This window comes from Bos taurus, chromosome 19 (assembly GCF_002263795.3).
Source record: "Bos taurus isolate L1 Dominette 01449 registration number 42190680 breed Hereford chromosome 19, ARS-UCD2.0, whole genome shotgun sequence".
NCBI classification, from domain to species: Eukaryota; Metazoa; Chordata; class Mammalia; order Artiodactyla; family Bovidae; genus Bos; species Bos taurus.
Window position 1 is genome coordinate 9667257 of NC_037346.1, and position 19256 is coordinate 9686512.

At 37.6% G+C, this 19256-nt stretch overlaps 1 protein-coding gene across 11 annotated transcripts in view; it reads left to right on the plus strand.

The window, feature by feature from the left end:
- The window catches only part of RAD51C (RAD51 paralog C), a 43989-nt gene that overhangs the window by 16615 nt on the left and 8118 nt on the right, over window positions 1-19256 (plus strand). For 4 of the 11 annotated variants that reach the window (XM_059878391.1, XM_059878393.1, XM_059878392.1 and 1 more), the window contains 5 exons: window positions 622-803; window positions 2953-3086; window positions 11267-11398; window positions 16655-16721; window positions 18814-18874. In XM_059878391.1, the coding sequence (XP_059734374.1) occupies window positions 622-803; window positions 2953-3086; window positions 11267-11398; window positions 16655-16721; window positions 18814-18874 (576 nt within the window). The remainder of the gene's footprint in view (window positions 1-621; window positions 804-2952; window positions 3087-11266; window positions 11399-16654; window positions 16722-18813; window positions 18875-19256) is intronic. The other 7 variants (XM_059878394.1, XM_002695600.7, XM_059878395.1 and 4 more) reach the window with 4 other exon arrangements.

The window sequence follows — 19256 nt, forward strand, 5'->3', positions numbered from 1 at the left end:
GGGCTGTAGAGCACAGACTCAGTAGTGTGCACGGGCTTAGTTGCTCAACGGCACATGGGATCTTCCCCGACCAGGGATCGAACCTGCGTCTCCTGCATTGGCAGCCGGATTCTTTATCACTGAGCCACCAGGGAAGCCCAGCATATATGTGCTCTTAATTTTGTGTATATGTGCATCAGACAAACCAGTATGCGCCTTACTTCACCCCATCTTGATAAATTGATACAATTATTTTGATATTAAAAAGGGTTTCTTTTGCAAAAGTTTAGTGTGGTCAGTGGGGTAAACAGGCAGTCTTCTACTTTATTATAGAATTAACTCCTGAGAATATATTTGAAAGCCAAATGTTTGAAAGTAGACTTCTTATAATAAAAAGGTCTATACCCAGAAGTCTAAAAAAACCACTAAAGAATCCTTAATTGTGGTTTTATAGGTACACCCCCCCCCCAATCCATGCATCAACTAATTGACATATGTTTGGAACTATGGAGAGTCAACCATCTCTGTTGCCTTGCAGAGTATATTTATGCCTATAAAATATTTACTGGTATCTAAAGGTTAGTGATCTGGAGTTTGAACAGCACTGCTTTGATGATTATGATAATGATTTGGTCATTTCAGTTCTTCTCTTGACAGTATGCAGCTGGCAATAGATGTGCAGATACCAGAATGTTTTGGAGGAGTGGAAGGTGAAGCAGTTTTTATTGATACAGAGGGGAGTTTTATGGTTGATAGAGTGGTAGACCTTGCTACTGCCTGCATTCAGCACCTGCAGCTTATAGCAGGAACACATATGGAAGAAGGTAAGTTAGCCAAGTGCTCTTTTTTCAGGATAATGAAAGTAGTTTGCATTTGTATCCATCTCAAGCCTTAATAGGGCTTCCCTTGTGGCTCAGCTGGTAAAGAATCCACCTGCAATGTGGGAGGCCTAGGTTGGGAAGATCCCCTGGAGAAGGAAAAGACAACCCATTCCAGTATTCTGGCCTGGAGAATTCCATGGACTGTATAGTCTGTAGGGTTGCAAAGAGTTGGTCAGGATTGAGGGGCTTTTACTTTTAAGTCTTAATAAGAGACCACTTAGAACATGAATGGAGAAGGAAATGGCAACCCACTCCAGTACTCTTGCCTGGAAAATTCCATGGACTGAGGAGCCTGGTAGGCTGCAGTCCATGGGGTTGCAAAGACTCTGACACGATTGAGTGACTTCACTTTCACTTTCACTTTAGAACATGAAGCTTAATAACTTGACTGTGTACTAGTATTAAACTCATACTTCTCTTACAAATTGAAAATGCTGCACCTGGGGTTGCCTCTTCTTCATCTTATATGGCCCTCACTTTTTACTGCAGGAGCTCTGGGAGAAAACCTGTGTGTATGTCAGTGTATGACTTCAAATCATCATGCTCTGGCCTGCCAGGTGTAAGCTAGTGTTGTTGGACACCTTAATATAAGTAAGGGTTGTCTCAATGTATTCAGTGTATGTTGACTTTTGTACTGGTTTTTCTGAAAACCAAGGGTGACCTTGAAAAATCATGTCTGGAAATGTTTGGAACATTAAGCCAATTGACCTTATATGGCTCTGTGTAGTATGTAATTGACTTTCAACTGTATTAATTGTACTGTTAAAGTGTTGGGAAGATTTTTTGTCCTTATTATGTGGAAATATAGTGTTTTGCTTAAAGATTTTTTTTTTTAAGTTTTTTTAAAGGTAATTTGTATTCGAGTTCTTGTCCTTTAGTTCAGTTCAGTTGCTCAGTCGTGTCCGACTCTTTGTGACCCCATGGGCTCCAGCACATTAGGCTTCCCTGTCCATCACCACCTCCCGGAGCTTGCTCAAACTCATGTGCAAGGAGTCGGTGATGCCATCCAACCATCTCATTCTCTGTTGTCCCCTTCTCCTCGTGCCCTCAATCTTTCCCAGCATCAGGGTCTTTTCCAATGAGTCGGTTCTTTGTATCAAGCGGCCAAAGTATTGGAGTTTCAGCTTCAGCATCAGTCCTTCCAATGAATATTCAGGACTGATTTCCTTTAGGATTGACTGGTTTCATCTCCTTGCAGTCCAAGGAATTACTCGTATTACCTGGTTTCTGGTTTGACTGTTTTCTTTTGGTTTATTGTATTTTATTTTTTGGATGTGTGGTCCTTATTATTTTTTCTAGAAATGTTAAAAAACATAATGTTTTTCATAAAATGTTTGTATTCCCTTTAAGTGAATATAATCAGCTAGATATTTTTATTTTCACTGGAGTACTAGGTGTCCTTTTTAACCAGTGACCAATATGTCTACTGAAAGTCTGTCAAGCTGTCCATGTCACAGGTGTAATTTGTAATAGTGTATTAGGATCTTATTTTAAATACTGTGGATGTAGCACTGGAATATAGTTCTTAATGACTGCTATGTGATTAAGTTTTTAACTTTTTGGTTAAAAATTAATTTCTTAAATATATATTTGTAATAGGCAGTGTTCTCTGAAATTTATTGTTTTTTATTTCAGTGTTAAAACTTAAGTACATTTTAAAATGCAATGATCTTTAGCTAGTTTCTCTCTGAAATATGTACAGAACCAATCTGGTTATTTTTAAAAATCCAATCTAAGGGAATTTTATTTTATATCATTGTTTCTACTTAAATATAAAATTATGCTATGGCTTTTAAGGGAAAAATATGCTTCTTTTGAACATTTTTCCTTTTAACTCTTAATTTGGAGTCTTATGAAAAAAACAAGAAAGAAATTCCATTATGATACTTCTATTCAATGGAAGGCAGTAACAAATACGAAAACGTAGATGTTAAAATTCTAGTCTTAATATGTACAGACAATTTCTGGATAGCATAATATGTAAGGAAACAGTGGAAAAGGTGAAAATAAGAGGTCAGGAGTTTTGAAATGATAGTTTGTGAAATGACAGGTAAAACTAATTATTTTAAAATTGTTTTGTTACTTATTTCAGAGCACCCAAAGGCTTTGCAGGATTTCACTCTTGAAAATATTCTTTCCCATATTTATTATTTTCGTTGTCGTGACTACACAGAACTACTGGCACAAGTTTATCTGCTTTCAGACTTCCTTTCAGAACACTCAAAGGTATGGCTCCATCTTCATCAGGCTGTTTTTTATCCCTAATTTGTTGATTACTTTTATCATGAGAGGTGTTAGAGTTTATCAAATGCTTTTTCTGAGTCAATTGAGACTGTCATGTGGGTTTTTTTCCCCCCCCATTGCTCTGTCAATCTGGCGTGTTTCATTGATTGATTTTCATATTAAACTACCTTTGTACTCCTAAGGATAAATCTTGCTTGATCGTGGTATATAATCTTTTCAGTATACTAAAGGACTGAGTTTGCTAATATTTTATTGAGAATTTTGTGTCTGTCACCAATCTCTGGTTTTCTTTGCTGGGGATGTCTTTTTGTAGCTTTGGTATAAGTGTAATACTGGATTCATAAAATGAGTTAGAAAGTTTCCTTCTCTACTTTTCAGAGTAGTTTGAAAAGGATTGGTATAAATTCTTTAAACATTTTATAGAATTCATTGATGAAGTTATCTGTTCCTGTTCTTTTCTTTATTGAAAGGCTTTTGATTACTGATTCAGTCTCTTTTGGGCTACTCAGGTGACTCAGATGGTAAAGAACCTGCCTGCAATGGAGAAGACCCAGGTTTGATTCTTGGGTTGGGAAGATCCCCCAGAGAAGGGAATTCCTGGAGAATTCCATGGACAGAGGAGCCTGGTGGGCTAGACTCCATAGGGTTGTAAAGAGTTGGACGCCACTGAGCAACTGTCACTTTCCATTCTCTTTACTTATTGTAAATCTATTCAGATGTTCTGTTTCTTTAGCAGGTTTTAGTAGTTTGTTTCTTTCAGTGAATTTGTCCACTTCATCTAGGTTATCTAATTTTTTGGCATACAGTTGTTCACTGTATTCTCTTTGTTATTTTTATAAGGTTGGTAGTAATGTCCCTATTTTCATTCCTGATTGGAGTGGTTTGCATCTTTTCTGTTTTTCTTAATCATTTTAGTTAAAGGCTTGTCAATTTTGTTGATCTTTTCAAAGAATCAACTTTTGATTTCAGTGATTTTTTCCAGTTGTTTCTCTCTTGTCTGTTTTGATTATTTCCACTTTAATGTGTATTACTTTTTTCTACTTTCTTTGGGGTTAGTTTGCTGTTTTTTTCCTAGTTCTTTAGAGTACAAGTTTAGGATATTGGTTTAGGATGGGGATTTACAGTCACATCAACAATGTAGGAGGATTCTTTTTTCTCTACATCTTCCCCAACATTTATTTTTCCTAGACTTTGATAATGACCATTCTGACCAGTGTGAGCTGATTACCTCATTGAAGCTTTGATATACATTTCTCTAGTAATTGGCATATTTTCATGTGCTTTTTGGCTATCTTTATGTCCTCTTTGGATAAATTTCTACTTATATCTTCTGCCCATTTTTTGATTGGTTTGTTTTTTTTGATATTGAGCTGCATGAGCTGTTAGTATATTTTGAAGATAAATATATTTTGGTCACATCGTTTGCAAATATTTCCTCCCATTCTGTGGGTTGTCTTTTCATTTTGTTTATGGTTTCTTTTGCTATGCAAAAACTTTTAAGTTTAATTAGGTCCCATTTGTTTATTTTTATTTTCATTGCTCTAGGAGGTATAATGATCCAAAAGGCAATACTGCAATTTATGGCAAAGAGTGTTCTGCCTGTACTTTCCTCTGAGGGTTTTATAGCATCTGGTCTTACATTTAGATCTTTAATCCATTTGGAGTTTATTTTTGTGTGTGATGTTAGAGAATGTTCTAATTTCATTCTTTTACATGTGGCTGTCCAGCTTTCCCCAGCACCACTTATTGACAAGACTGTCTTTTCTTCATTGAATACTCTTGCCTCCTCTGTGGTAGATTAATTGGTCATAGATGCATGGGTTTATTTCTGAGCTTTCTGTCCTGTTCCATTGATCTATAAGCCTGTCTTTGTGTTAGCACCACACGTTTTTGATTACTGTACCATTATAGTAGAGTCAGAAGTTATGGAGCCTGCTTCCTCCAGCTCTGTTTTCCTTAAGATTGCTATGGTTATTTGAGGCCTTTTGTGTTTCCTTACAAATTAAAAATTTTCCCTTCTAGATCTGTGAAAAATGCCCTTGGTAATTTGATAAAAATTGCATTGCATCTATAGATTACCTTGGATAGTATAGTCATTTTGACAATACTGATTCGTCCAGTCTAAGAACATGATATATCTTTCCATCTGTGACATCTTCAGTTTCTTTCATTAACATTTTATAGTTTTTAGAATACACATCTTTTTCCTCCTTAGGTAGGTTTATTATTATATATTTTATTCTTTTGATGAGACAGCAAATAGGATTATTTCCTTAGTTTCTCTTTCTGATCTTTTGTTGTTCAGTTCAGTTCAGTCGCTCAGTTGTGTCCGACTCTTTGCGACCCCATGAATCGCAGCACGCCAGGCCTTCCTGTCCATCATCAACTCCCGGAGTTCACTCAAACTCACGTCCATCGAGTCAGTGATGCCATCCAGCCATCTCATCCTCTGTCATCCCCTTTTCCTCCTGCCCCCAATCCTCCCAGCATCAGAGTCTTTTCCAGTGAGTCAGCTCTTCGCATGAGGTGGCCAAAGTACTGGAGTTTCAGCTTTAGCATCATTCCTTCCAAAGAAATCCCAGGGCTAATCTCCTTTAGAATGGACTGGTTGGATCTCCTTGCAGTCCAAGGGACTCTCAAGAGTCTTCTCCAACACCACAGTTCAAAAGCATTAATTCTTTGGCGCTCAGCTTTCTTCACAGTCCAACTCTCACATCCGTACATGACCACTGGGAAAACCATAGCCTTGACTAGACGGACCTTTGTTGGCAAAGTAATGTCTCTGCTTTTCAGTATGCTATCTAGGTTGGTCATAACTTTCCTTCCAAGGAGTAAGCATCTTTTAATTTCATGGCTGCAGTCACCATCTGCAGTGATTTTGGAGCCCAAAAAATAAAGTCTGACACTGTTCCCACTGTTTCCCCATCTATTTCCCATGAAGTGATGGGACCAGTTGCCATGATCTTCGTTTTCTGAATATTGAGCTTTAAGCCAGCTTTTTCACTCTCCTCTTTCACTTTCATCAAGAGGCTTTTTTAGTTCCTCTTCACTTTCTGCCATAAGGGTGGTGTCACCTGCATATCTGAGGTTATTGATATTTCTCCCGGCAATCTTGATACCAGCCTGTGCTTCTTCCAGCTTTTGTTGTTAGTGTATGGAGATGCAGCACATTTCTGTGTATTAATCTCTTATCTTGCAGCTTAACCACATTCATTGATAAGCTCTAGTTACCATTTATTTCTGGTTATAAATTATTTTCTGGGGAATTCCCTGGCAGTTCAGTGGTCAGGGCTCTGCCCTTTCACTGCTAAGAAAGCTAACATTCAGTCCCTGGTTTGGAAGCTAAGATTCTGCAAGCTACAGGGTGAGGCCAAAAAAAAAAAAGAGAAATTCACGTTGGTAACTGTTTAATTTCAGCTGTAGAATGACAGCTTGAATTGAATGACAGTGCTTGGGTTTTTTGACAATGCTTGTTTTATCCTTCCTTCTCAAACTCTGTCATTCATTGAGTTTCCTTTATTCAGTATAATCTCCTTTTTGCGATATCAAGGAAACTCACCAGAGTATATTCAGGAACTTGCTCTCTAAACTTGGAGAAGAATCATCAGTGTAACAGTTACTACTTAGCAGAAGGTCCAGATCTTTGTAATTCGGCCAGTTTCAATAAAATCTGTACTGTGGAGAGGAAAATAGACTTATTTCTATTCTTCCATTATAGATTAGATATGTAGCTGCTCTGATTTGAGCAGAGAGGTCCTTGGATGCCCTTGGTATTAGGGACTCCTTGCAAATACCCTAGAACAAAAACATGTAATTATATAGTATTTTCCTTCTTTTGATTTAATGATCACTCCTAGTTATTGAATTCCTTTTCCAAAAGTAGTAGCTTATTTCCTCAATTTTTTTGTGTAGTTCGCAATGTAATAGATGTAGGCACAATAATTTAGAAAAAGTTTTATTGACATATAGTTGATTTGTAATGTGTTAATTTCTGCTGTACTGCAGTGATTCACTTATACATATTCTTCTCATATTCTTTTCCATTATGATTTATCAAAGCATATTGAATATAGTTCCCTGTGCTATACAGCAAGCCCTTGTTGTTTATCCGTCTTACGTATAATGTTGATAGTTTGCATCTGCCAGTCTCAGACTTCCAGACCACCCCTCCCTCATCCTGCTCCCCCTTGGCAACCACTAGTCTGTTCCCTACGGACACATTTTTAAGATCAATCTGATTATGACATTTTTTTCCATCACTTTATTAGAAGTCTGGACAGCAAAACAAATCAAATCTTGATCTGTAGCTTATTTGCTTGCTGGTTTCCATGTAGAAAATACTCCTATCATAGCTGATTTCAAGTATGTCATTGGACATGGAGTAGAGAAGAAACCATGCACATCATTATGTTTCCACTATAAAGGTAAAATAGATGTAAGTAACCTTAAGAGCATAGATAATAGTAAAATGTAGTTGGGGTAAGTTTTCAGTATTTATTATCCCTATTTTAATATAATTCATTTACTCATAAATTTGTATAGTTTAATTGTTACAGATGACTATATTTGATGATGGATTTGTAAAACTCCTAAAAATTTAGCTCTTGGCTCAAGAGCTGTAGCATTTGGCCTCAGCACTATTCCTTTCTGTCAATTCCTATTGCTCCTCCTCACTACTTTTCTGACCCTTTAAACATACCAAACCTATTTGTGTCTTAGGGCCTTTGACTTTCTGTTTCGTAATATATGTGAGTTGTCTTTCTCTCCTAGAGGTTCTTATCCAGGAGTCAGTTCTTTTTTTTTTTTTTTAATAATTAATTAATTTTTTTAAACAACTTAGTCTTTTATTTGCCCAAGGCCAGCTGTTGCAGGCACTGAGGCCCTAAGACTTCCAGAAGGGATGGGGGTGGGGGGCGCCATCCTGCCTTCTAGGTGCTGCCTGCCCCATCCTGCTTCCTGCAGGAGATGGGAGAGATAAAGTGTACCCTTGCACCATCAAGCATCTCCTCAATTTAGTGTGTTGGTCGCTCAGTCATGTCTGACTCTGCAACCCCATGGACTATAGCCCATCAGGCTTCTCTGTCCAAGGGATTCTCCAGGCAAGAGTACCGGAGTGGGTTGCCATTTCCTTCTCCACCAGGAGTCAGTTCTATTGCCTGCCTTCTTATTGATGTCTCCTCACATCTAGTCTAAGTTTCCCTCTACTCACCACCTACTTATTTGTCATTTCACCTGGTTTGAGTTTCTTTATAGCCCCTATCATTATCATAAAGTATCTTATTCACAACTTCTGAGTTGGTGAACCTGTGGAAGTGCTAGGAGAATGGCTCTGGGAGAGATCGTGGAAGCTCTGTGTCCCTTCCCCATACCTTCTCTATGCATCTGTTCCATCTGACTATTCCTGAATTATGTCCTTCATATTTTTTCTAATCGACACATAGTTGATTTACAATGTTGTGTTAGTTTCTGGTGTAGAGCAAAGTGATTCAGTTATACGTATATATACATACTCTCTATGATATTCTTTACCATTATGGTTTATTCAGTTCAGTTCAGTCGCTCAGTCATGTACAACTCTTGGCAACCACATAAACTGTACAGCATGCCAGGTCTCCCTGTCCATCACCAGCTCCTGGAGTTTACCCAAACTGATGCCCATTGAGTTGGTGATGCTATCCAACCATCTCATCCTCTGTCATCCCTTTCTCCTCCTGCCCTTTATCTTTCCCAGCATCAAGGTCTTTTCAAATGAATCAGCTCTTCGCATCAGGTGGCCAAAGTATTGGAGTTTCAGCTTCAACATCAGTCCTTTCAATGAACACTCAGGATTAATCTCCTTTAGGATGGACTGGTTGAATCTCCTTGCAGTCCAAGGGACTCTCAAGAGTCTTCTCCAACACCATAGTTCGAAAGCATCGGTTCTTCGGCACTCAGCCTTCTTTATAGTTCAACTCTCACATCCATACATGACCACGGGAAAAACCATAGCCTTGACTAGACGGACCTTTGTTGGCAAAGTAATGTCTCTGCTTTTGAATATGCTATCTAGGTTGGTCATAACTTTTCTTCCAAGGAGTAAGTGTCTTTCAATTTCATGGCTCCAGTCACCATCTGCAGTGATTTTGGAGCCCAAAAAATAAAGTCAGCCACTGTTTCCACTGTTTCCCCATCTATTTGCCATGAAGTGGTGGGACTGGATGCCATGATCTTAGTTTTCTGAATGTTGAGCTTTAAGCCTACTTTTTCACTCTCCTCTTTTACTTTCATCAAGAGGCTCTTTAGTTCTTCACTTTCTGCCATAAGGGTGATGTCATCTGCATATGTGAGGTTATTGATATTTCTCCCAGAAATCTTGATTCCAGCTTGTGCTTCTTCCAGCCCAGTGTTTTTCATGATGTACTCTGCAATATAAGTTAAATAAGCAGGGTAACAATATACAGCCTTGACGTACTCCTTTTCCTCTTTGGAACCAGTCTGTTGTTCCTTGTCCAGTTCTAACTGTTGCTTCCTGACCTGCATATAGGTGTCTCAAGAGGCAGGTCAGGTGGTCTGGTATTCCCGTCTCTTCCAGAATTTTCCACAGTTTATTGTTTATGGTTTATTACAGGATAGTAAATATAATTCCCTGTTCTATACAGTAGGACCTTGTTGTTTAAATATTTTTATATATAGTAGTTTGTATCTGCTAATCCCATACTCTTGATTTATCCCTGCACTACTTTCCCCCTTAGTAACCATGTTTTTTTCTATGTCTGTGAGTCTGTTTCTATTTTGTAAGTAAGTTGATTTGTGTCATATTTTAGATTATACATATAAGTGGTATCATATGATATTTGTCTTTTTCTGACTTACTTCACTTAGTATGATAATCTCTAGTTCCATCTGTATTGTTGCACATGGCATTATTTCATTTTTCATGGCTGAGTAGTATTCCATTGAATGTATATGTTTATACATTATGCATGGATATATATATGTATGTGTGTGTACACACACACACATACATATATACACACTCCACAGGTTCTTTATCCACTCATCTGTTGATGGACATTTTTGTTGCTTTCTTGTCCTGGCTACTATGATAGTGCTGCTATGAACACTGGGATGCATGTGTCTTTTGAATTACAGTTTTCTCCAGATATATGCCCAGGAGTGGGCTTGCTGGATCATATGGTGCTGAGTTATATCTTTTGTAATCTATTGAGTTTAAAAAAAAAATTATTCATATATTTGTTTGCATATAAATTGTCCCTTACTCCACTAGAATATGAGCTCCAAAAGATCAAAGATCTTGTCTCTTGTTCCCCAGTGCATGGAACAGTAACTAGCATATAGTAGGTGTCAAATATTTGTTGAATGAAGTAATGAATGAAAGATATAAAAACAGCCTACTTAGTGCTTCACAAAAGCTTCTCCTTTTGTCTAGTCCTTATAAAAATATATAATTTTGTCATATTTTGTTTACAATTGGATTAGTTTCCAGATTCTGTTTGTTCTTGGATCTTAGGTTATATATTATTCTAACTTCACCATAGGAGCCATTATTTAGATCCTATTAGAAATGAAACTATCATGAAAATGTTTATTTATCATCTGTAAGTAAACTTTGTTGATTAGAATTCAAAACAGACTTGCCTCTTGCTGAATTCTGTAATGGTTAGTTGCCCTATAGTGTATTTTAAATTAAAGAAAAATATACCAAAAATTAAGCATTTGAAAAAACCTTTATAATTTAATATTTGAGAGGGTTTTTTTTTTTGCTTTGTTTTTTAACATAAAAAGAATCCTGATTATAAAATTGACATTTAATTGAAAAATTGATTTTACTAAGATTTTAAAAGTTTTTTATTGGTCCACCTCTGTGAAGACTGGGTATAGTGGCAAATTATGAGAAAATTGTAATTGCTTTTTTTATTGAATTATTTTTTTAAGATGATAAATTATAAAACTAGAGTTTATTCTAACTTCTGGTGACTAGTGCAGAAAGCACTGAATAGCTTTCTACCTGACCAAAATAAAGTCTTTGGAGAGTAGGAAATAGAACGCTGGATTTTAAAATTTTGTTTCTTTTTTTTCTGTAATGGACTCTGCTTTGTGGTTGCCATTTATTATTTTATTTTAAATACCAAACCTAATATCATTCTCTCTTTTGTAATTAGGTTCGATTAGTGATAGTGGATGGTATCGCTTTTCCTTTTCGTCATGACCTAGATGACCTGTCCCTTCGTACTCGATTATTAAATGGCCTAGCCCAGCAGATGATCAGCCTTGCAAACAACCACAGATTAGCTGTAAGTATTATTAGTAAAGGGAGTTTTGTTATAAAGTCCCGATTATATAAAATGTTCACATGTAGGGAATTCCCTGGTGGTTCAGTGTTTAGGATTCTACTTTTCTGGTGCAGGGGGTACAGGTTTGATTCCTGGTCAAGTATCTAAGATCTTGCATGTTGTGCAATATGACAGAAAAACCCAGAAATTAAATGTTAAAGTCTAGAAATAGCAAAATATAAAATTTGTCTGAAAGCAAATAATATGGACATACAGTTCTTTTTTTATTAATATTTATATATTTTTTTGGCTGTCTTTGTTGCTGCACATGGGCTTTTCCTAGTTGCAGCAAGCAGGGGTACTTTCATTGCAGTGTGAGGGCTCGTCATTGTGGTAGCTTCTCTCGTTGCAGAGCACAGGCTCTAAGTGCGTGGGCTTCAGTACCTGTGGCTTGCAGGCTCTAGAGTGCTGGCTCAGTAATTTTGGCTTACTTGCCATATAGCATGTGGAATCTTCCCAAACCAGGGGTTGAATGTGTGTCCCCTGCATTGGCAGGTGGATTCTTAATCACCGGACCATCAGGGAAGCCCCAGTATACAATTGTGAATGTAGTTTTGTTTCAGTTTGGTTTCTGTAAGACAAATTAAATCTAGTCGGAGTGTTGTGTATCAGTTTTCCTGGAAAGTAAAAAGCATAATTAAAATGCTGAATTATAAAAATGGACTTTGATAAAGAAATGCCACCTTTGATAATTACATTGTTTTCTTTGTAATATACTTGATGTTCTCAGGTAAGCTCTTCCAACATTGCCATTTTTCTCTTATTCTTGAGCCTTTGATTAATACATAATGTAGAATCACACACTCGGATGGGTAAAAAAATTGTGTAAACAGCCTAAATATTTAGAGGAGAAACTAACTCTTCCAGATATGTAATGTGAGGAGAGAGGTAAAGATGAGCTCAGAAGTAAAGAGATAAAAAAAGAGTGAGGTAAAAACTTTTTTTTTAACTGCCTGTTTACACTTCCCTCTCTGCAGCTTCATCCCACCTCTGACACACACACACACACACACACACACACACACGTCTGGGAGGGAGAAGGGAGGTCAAACTACTTACCTTGATTTTCTTGTCTGTACCTCAGTTAGAATCCTAAGCACAAAGTTGTAAATAACTCCTCATTAAAATCACTTCAAAACGTACATTTTTTCTTTTGAGTTTTTCTTTTTCTTTTCTTTTTTGCATATCCTCAAAACATGGTGTCCTGTCTTGAATTATTTCTTGTCATTAATTTGTAATTTCTTGCATGTTCAGTTGTGTCCAACTCTTTGTGACCCCATAAACTAGCCCACCAGGCAGGCCTATCTTTCCAAGGGATTTTTTTTTAGGCAAGAATACTGAAGAGGGTTGCCATTTCCACCTCCAGGGGATCTTCCCAACCCAGGGATCAAACCTTTCTCCTACACTGGCAGGCGGGTTCTTCACCCCTTGAGCTACCTGGGAAGCCCGATTTGTAATGTAGCATTGTGTTAGTATCAGTGATGGAGAAGGCAGTGGCACCCCACTCCAGTACTCTTGTCTGGAAAGTCCCATGGACAGAGGAGCCTGGTAGGCTGCAGTCCATGGGGTTGCTAGGAGTCAGACGTGACTGAGCAACTTCACTTTCACTTTTCACTTTCATGCATTGGAGAAGGAAATGGCAACCCATGCCAGTGTTCTTGCCTGGAGAATCCCAGGGACCGGGGAGCCTGATGGGCTGCCGTCAGTGGGGTCGCACAGAGTCCAACATGACTGAAGCAACTTAGCAGCAGCAGCAGTATCAGCGAAGAGTCCCCAGTAGGGGGCACTCAAGGATAATGGGTTGTATAGTTCCTTAGGTTTTTGCTTTTGTTTTTTAACAGAGCTCCATCTTTTCTGATTAAAAAAGTAATCTAGGGAGTTCCCTGGTGTCTTAGTGATTAGGGTTCCAGGCTTTCATTGCCATGGCTCAGGTTCAGTCCTTGGTCAGGTTACTGAGGTGCTGCCAGCTGTGAAGTGCAGCTCCCCACTGCCACCACTGCGAAAAAAAGAGTAGTCTAAACAACATGAAATGTCACCCGTTGTTTAGAGTCAACAACTTAATATATGCTTCTTTGTCCATGTGTCCAATTACTTGTGAAAATATTAAGCCAAACAGGATATCTCTATTTTTAAACCTTTTGTTATATATTAGCAAAATGCTCCCAGAAAGTGTATTCCAAAGTATGTTCTGTACATCAATGAATGGGAATTCTTTTTTTTGTTGTTTATAGTTCAGTGGGAAAAAGATAAAATTTATTTTGCTGATTTGGATAGTATAAAGAATTCCTATATAACATTTCCCAAGATTTGCTTTTTCATTCTTATTCTCTCTCCCCACTCTCTTTCTGTACACACACACAGACACAGATACACACACACACAGTTTATGTGTATATTTTTCTGAACTGTTTAAAAACTGTTTAAAATGTATGCACACATCATATCCGTTTGTCTAATAATACTTCAGTGTATATTTCCTAAGAATGAGAACAGTCTCATACGGTATCCAGAGTATAATTATCAAATTGAGGACATTTAATATTATATTGCACTTTAATATTTAATCCATATTTTAGTTCAGTCACTTATCTCAGTTATGTCCTTCATAACAATTTTTTCCCCAGTTCATTTTGCCAGCTGGAATCACATATTGCTTTTAACTTGTCATATCTCTTTAGTTGCCTTTCTTTACTTTTGTGCTGTTGCTGTTTTAAGAATACAGGCCAGGACTTTTAGAGAATATCTCTGCAGTTTGGGTTTCTGTGATGTTTCCTCCTGATTAGATTCCAATTATACTTTTTTGTGTGTGTGGCTAAAATATAAGATAGACTTTTTTTCTTGAGGTATAGTTCACCTTTTAGAGATACATTTATTTTTTAGCAGAAAAAATTTTAACAGCCCTATTAGATATAGTTAATAAACCATAAAATTTACCATTTTAAAGTGTAGCTCAGTGCATTTTGGTGTATTCAGAACTGTACAACCATCACAGCTATCTAATTTTAGAACATTTCCACCACCTCAAAAAGAACTTTCATACCCGTTCACCATCATTCCCCATCGCACCCTCCCTATAGCCACTAACAACCACTAGTCTGCTGTCTCTATGGATTTGTCGTCTTTGGATATTTTATATAAATTCATATAATATATGGTCTTTTATGTCTGGCTTCTTTCACTTAGCATAATATTCTCAAGGTTCATCCATGTTGTAGCATGTATCAGTATGCTTTTTATGACTGAATAATTTTGCATTTTATTTGTATACCGTATTTTGTTTATCTGTTCATTCATTTAAGGACATTTGGACAGCAGAAGTATCCTTAAAGCACTGAAGTTCATAATTTCAAAGTGATTGTTACTTCACTACTTTAAGATGCTTTTTTTTTTTTTTTTTTGGCACCATCCATCACAGTTTGCAGGAAAGCCTAGAATCCTGACCACTAGTCCACCAGGGAGGTCCCAGGACTCATTCTTTTAAGAGCTTGGAGTAATTACGCAATAACTTTCATTTATATCATGGTAAACCCAACATTTGCAGAAAGAGTATTAATTATTTTATAAATATTTTCTAGTGATGGAAATTCTGATTTTGGGATGTTGAACAACTGGTAAGCCAGTATGTCTATTTACATTTGCCTCAAGGTGTGTAGTGGATAATGTGTAAGATGTGTAATAGTCTGTAAAGCAATGTTGTCTGATTGAACTTTCTGTAAAGAAAAAATGCTCAGTCTGATATAATAGTTGCATGGTTGTTGAGCACTTCAAATGTGGCTAATGCTGTGGAAGAACTGAATTTCTAGTTTTAATTAATTTAGTTTTTAAAAGCTATATGGCTAATGGCTACAGAATTGAATAGTGCACCTTTAATCAAAAGGTGTTGGTGTAAGTAAATATCCCACTTGCTAAAGATGAAACACTTGGTAGTATGTAAAGAGTATTACGTGTTGTAGATGCCAGTTAGACATATTTCAGTTAATTACCAATTTAAGTTCCTACTTAGCTTATCCTCCAGGTATCCTACAGATACCTGGAGTAAGGTAACACACGGGAAAACCACTGTGGCATTCAGAGGAGAGAGACTAGAGGAAGTTGTTGTCATCCAGTTTGTGCCTGCCTGAAATCTAGATCACACATTTCTCCTTTGTAGATGAAAATTTTATGGTGTTGATCACTACGGTGGGAACAGCCAAATAGCCTTTTCTTCCTCAGTTTTCTTAAAGAATTGGTGGCTTTTTTAGATCTTTTCTCATTGCTTTTTTAGAAGTTCTTTACCAGTTTCAGCTTGCAGTAGTATCTGTCTTATTTCTGGAGAGAAGATCTATATTGGAACAGTATTTAAAATAACCGTTTCTGGAGAATTTTCGATGAGAAGGTGCCAGATAATCTGACTTTTACTGTGTTCAGTTAGCCTTAAACACTTTTTGTCTCTGCTTTCAAATTGCTGTCTTGTGGGACTTCCCTGGTGGTCCATTGGTTAAGAATTGAGATTCCACTGCAGGGGGCACAGATTTGATTCCTGGTTGAGGAACTAAGATCCCTATATGCTACGTGGTGCAGCCAAAAACTAAATACACCAAAAAAATAAAATTGCTACCTTTTTAAATACATTATCTTTTCTGTAGGCCACTATATGTAAAAGAATTAGCAATATCGTTAGCCTTGAGGCCATCTATGAGTAAGACAATACCTGTATCTCTATTATCTGAGCAGTCTAGTATAGTTATAATTTGGGGTCATTTGATCTGTTATTGGATTTTATTCTTTCCTAGTTCTTTTAATTATACTGTGCTCTCTATATGGTTTTAGGTCTCTCCTCATTCTTTGCCTCAGTTTCTTTTTTTATTCCTGTAAAATCGTAAATGATTATATTGTCTCTCCCCTAACAGTATAAACACTGAGTTAATTTTATTAAGGATTTTATTTTTTAATTTGGGCACACCATGCAGCATGTGGGATCTTAGTTCCCCCACCAAGGATCAAACCCGTGGCCAAACTGCATTGAAAGCATGAAGTCTTAACTACTGGACTGCCAGAGATTTATTAAGGATTTTATATTCCTTTAAATAAATATATTCTAGAGAGGAAATAGTGATAAAGAATACACATTCCCTGGTTTCCAGTGCTCCTAGTTATTAAGTTTTTACACATGATGTCTTTAGACCTTGTAATTTTGGGGGGAGACTCACCTAATATTCTCACATTTTGCTTTTGTAGGTAATTTTAACCAATCAGATGACAACAAAGTTTGATAGAAATCAGGCCTTGCTGGTTCCTGCACTGGGTAGGCAATTAATACAAAATTTGTAGTTAAATTCATTTTTTTCTCTCTCTTTGGTGTGATGCTTATTGAGTATTGTAAGTTCCAAGAAAGCAGAGAAGACTCTCTCTTATTTGCTGATAAATCTTAGCGTGGAACACAGTGCCCTGAGATACTGACTCATCCTTTCAATTGTTTAACATTTATTGAGCATCTACTCTCTGACAACTCTTGTGTCAGGTCCATAGTGTATAAATATTCATAAGATGATTCTTGTTCTCAGAAATCACATACTCGTAAGCAGGAGAAGGGGTGAATCCATTTTAAATACAAATCACACTATTACGAATAAGGTTATAACTCTGTTTCTAACCTTCAGTTCAGTTCAGTCGCTCAGTCGTGTCTGACTCTGCGACCCCATGAATCGCAGCACGCCAGGCCTCACTGTCCATCACCAACTCCCGGAGTTCACTCAAACTCACGTCCATTGAGTCAGTGATGCCATCCAGCCATCTCATCCTCTGTCGTCTCCTTTTCCTCCTGCCTCCAATCCCTCCCAGCATCAGAGTCTTTTCCAATGAGTCAATTCTTTGCATGAGGTGGCCAAAGTACTGGAGTTTCAGCTTCAGCATCATTCCTTCCAAACAACACCCAGGGCTGATCTCCTTTAGGATGGACTGGTTGGATCTCCTTGCAGTCCAAGGGACTCTCAAGAGTCTTCTCCAACACCACAGTTCAAAAGCATCAATTCTTCGGCCCTCAGCTTTCTTCACAGTCCAACTCACATCCATACATGACTATTGGAAAAACCATAGCCTTGACTAGATGGACCTTTGTTGGCAAAGTAATGTCTCTGCTTTTCAATATGCTATCTAGGTTGATCATAACTCCTCTTCCAAGGAGTAAGGGTCTTTTAATTTCATGGCTGCGGTCACCATCTGCAGTGGTTTTGGAGCCCAAAAAAATAAAGTCTGACACTGTTTTCACTGTTTCCCCATTTATTTCCCATGAAATGATGGGACTGGATGCCATGATCTTTGTTTTCTGAATGTTGAGCTTTAAGCCAACTTTTTCACTCTCCTCTTTCATCAAGAGGCTTTTTAGTTCCTTTTCACTTTCTGCCATAAGGGTGGTGTCACCTGCATATCTGAGGTTATTGATATTTCTCCCAGCAATCTTGATTCCAGCTTGTGCTTCTTCCAGCCCAGCATTTCTCATGATGTACTCTGCATATAAGTTAAATAAGCAGGGTGGCAATATGCAGCCTTGACGTACTCCTTTTCCTATTTGGAACCAGTCTGTTGTTCCATGTCCAGTTCTAACTGTTGCTTTCTGACCTGCATACAGATTTCTCAAGAGGCAGGTCAGGTGGTCTGGTATTCCCATCTCTTTCAGAATTTTCCACAGTTTATTGTGATCCATACAGTCAAAGGCTTTGGCATAGTCAATAAAGCAGGAATAGATGTTTTTCTGGGACTCTCTTGCTTTTTCCATGATCCAGCGGATGTTGGCAATTTGATCTCTGGTTGCTCTGCCTTTTCTAAAACCAGCTTGAACATCTGGAAGTTCACGGTTCACGTATTGCTGAAGCCTGGCTTGGAGAATTTTGAGCATTACTTTACTAGCGTGTGAGATGAGTTCAATTGTGTGGTAGTTTGAGCATTCTTTGGCATTGCCTTTCTTTGGGATTGGAATGAAAACTGAACTTTTCCAGTCTTGTGGCCACTGCTGAGTTTTCCAAATTTTTACTCATGGTTTTATTAGGACACAGTGCTTCAAGATTTGTCTCTACTAAAATCTTTAAAAATATTCTGTCAGAGGTTTTGCTTTTCTACTGGTGGTCAAAATATGTCAGTAAGCCTGTTGATAAGGAAGATTGACAAATGGATTGACTCAATAAAGTTTTCTGAAAGCAAGAAGAGGGTAGTGATAATGCTCTCCAGTATTTCCACAGACAGGTAAAAATCAATTAATTTCAGGATGTTAGCCAAAACCTGGTTTTTTGAAACCAGATATACTTTCATTATGTTAAATTGAGTAAAGAAAAATTGCTTTTGGTCAGAGGCGTTCTCAGAGACTTACACTCTAGTCAGTTATCCTGTTCTTTTTCCCTCAGGGGAAAGTTGGGGACATGCTGCTACAATACGGCTTATCTTTCACTGGGACCAAAAGCAAAGGTTAGTATAGAAACAGGTTAGTAATTCTAAATATTGGGTAAATTACACTGAACATTTATCAGTTCCTTAGAGCTAGATGAGCTCTACAGTGCCCCGTGAACTAAAGCTTCTGTTGCCTTCTCCCAAAGCAGGCATAAAAACATGTTGTTATACTGCACAGTTAGCTATATAGGAAGTTCTTTGGAATATTTAAACCATGGGGTGCACCTGAAATGAGTAGGTGGCCAAAGAATGCCACCTTCTAAAGCTCTTTGAAATCAAGTACCATTTATTAACCGTGCAGAGGGATCTGAGTACTCTGTGTTCCTGGAACGGATTGAAAGAAGAGTAAAATCAGGACAAAAGGAAAACTTCTGAGGTTAGCTTTAGGACTTTAATTTAT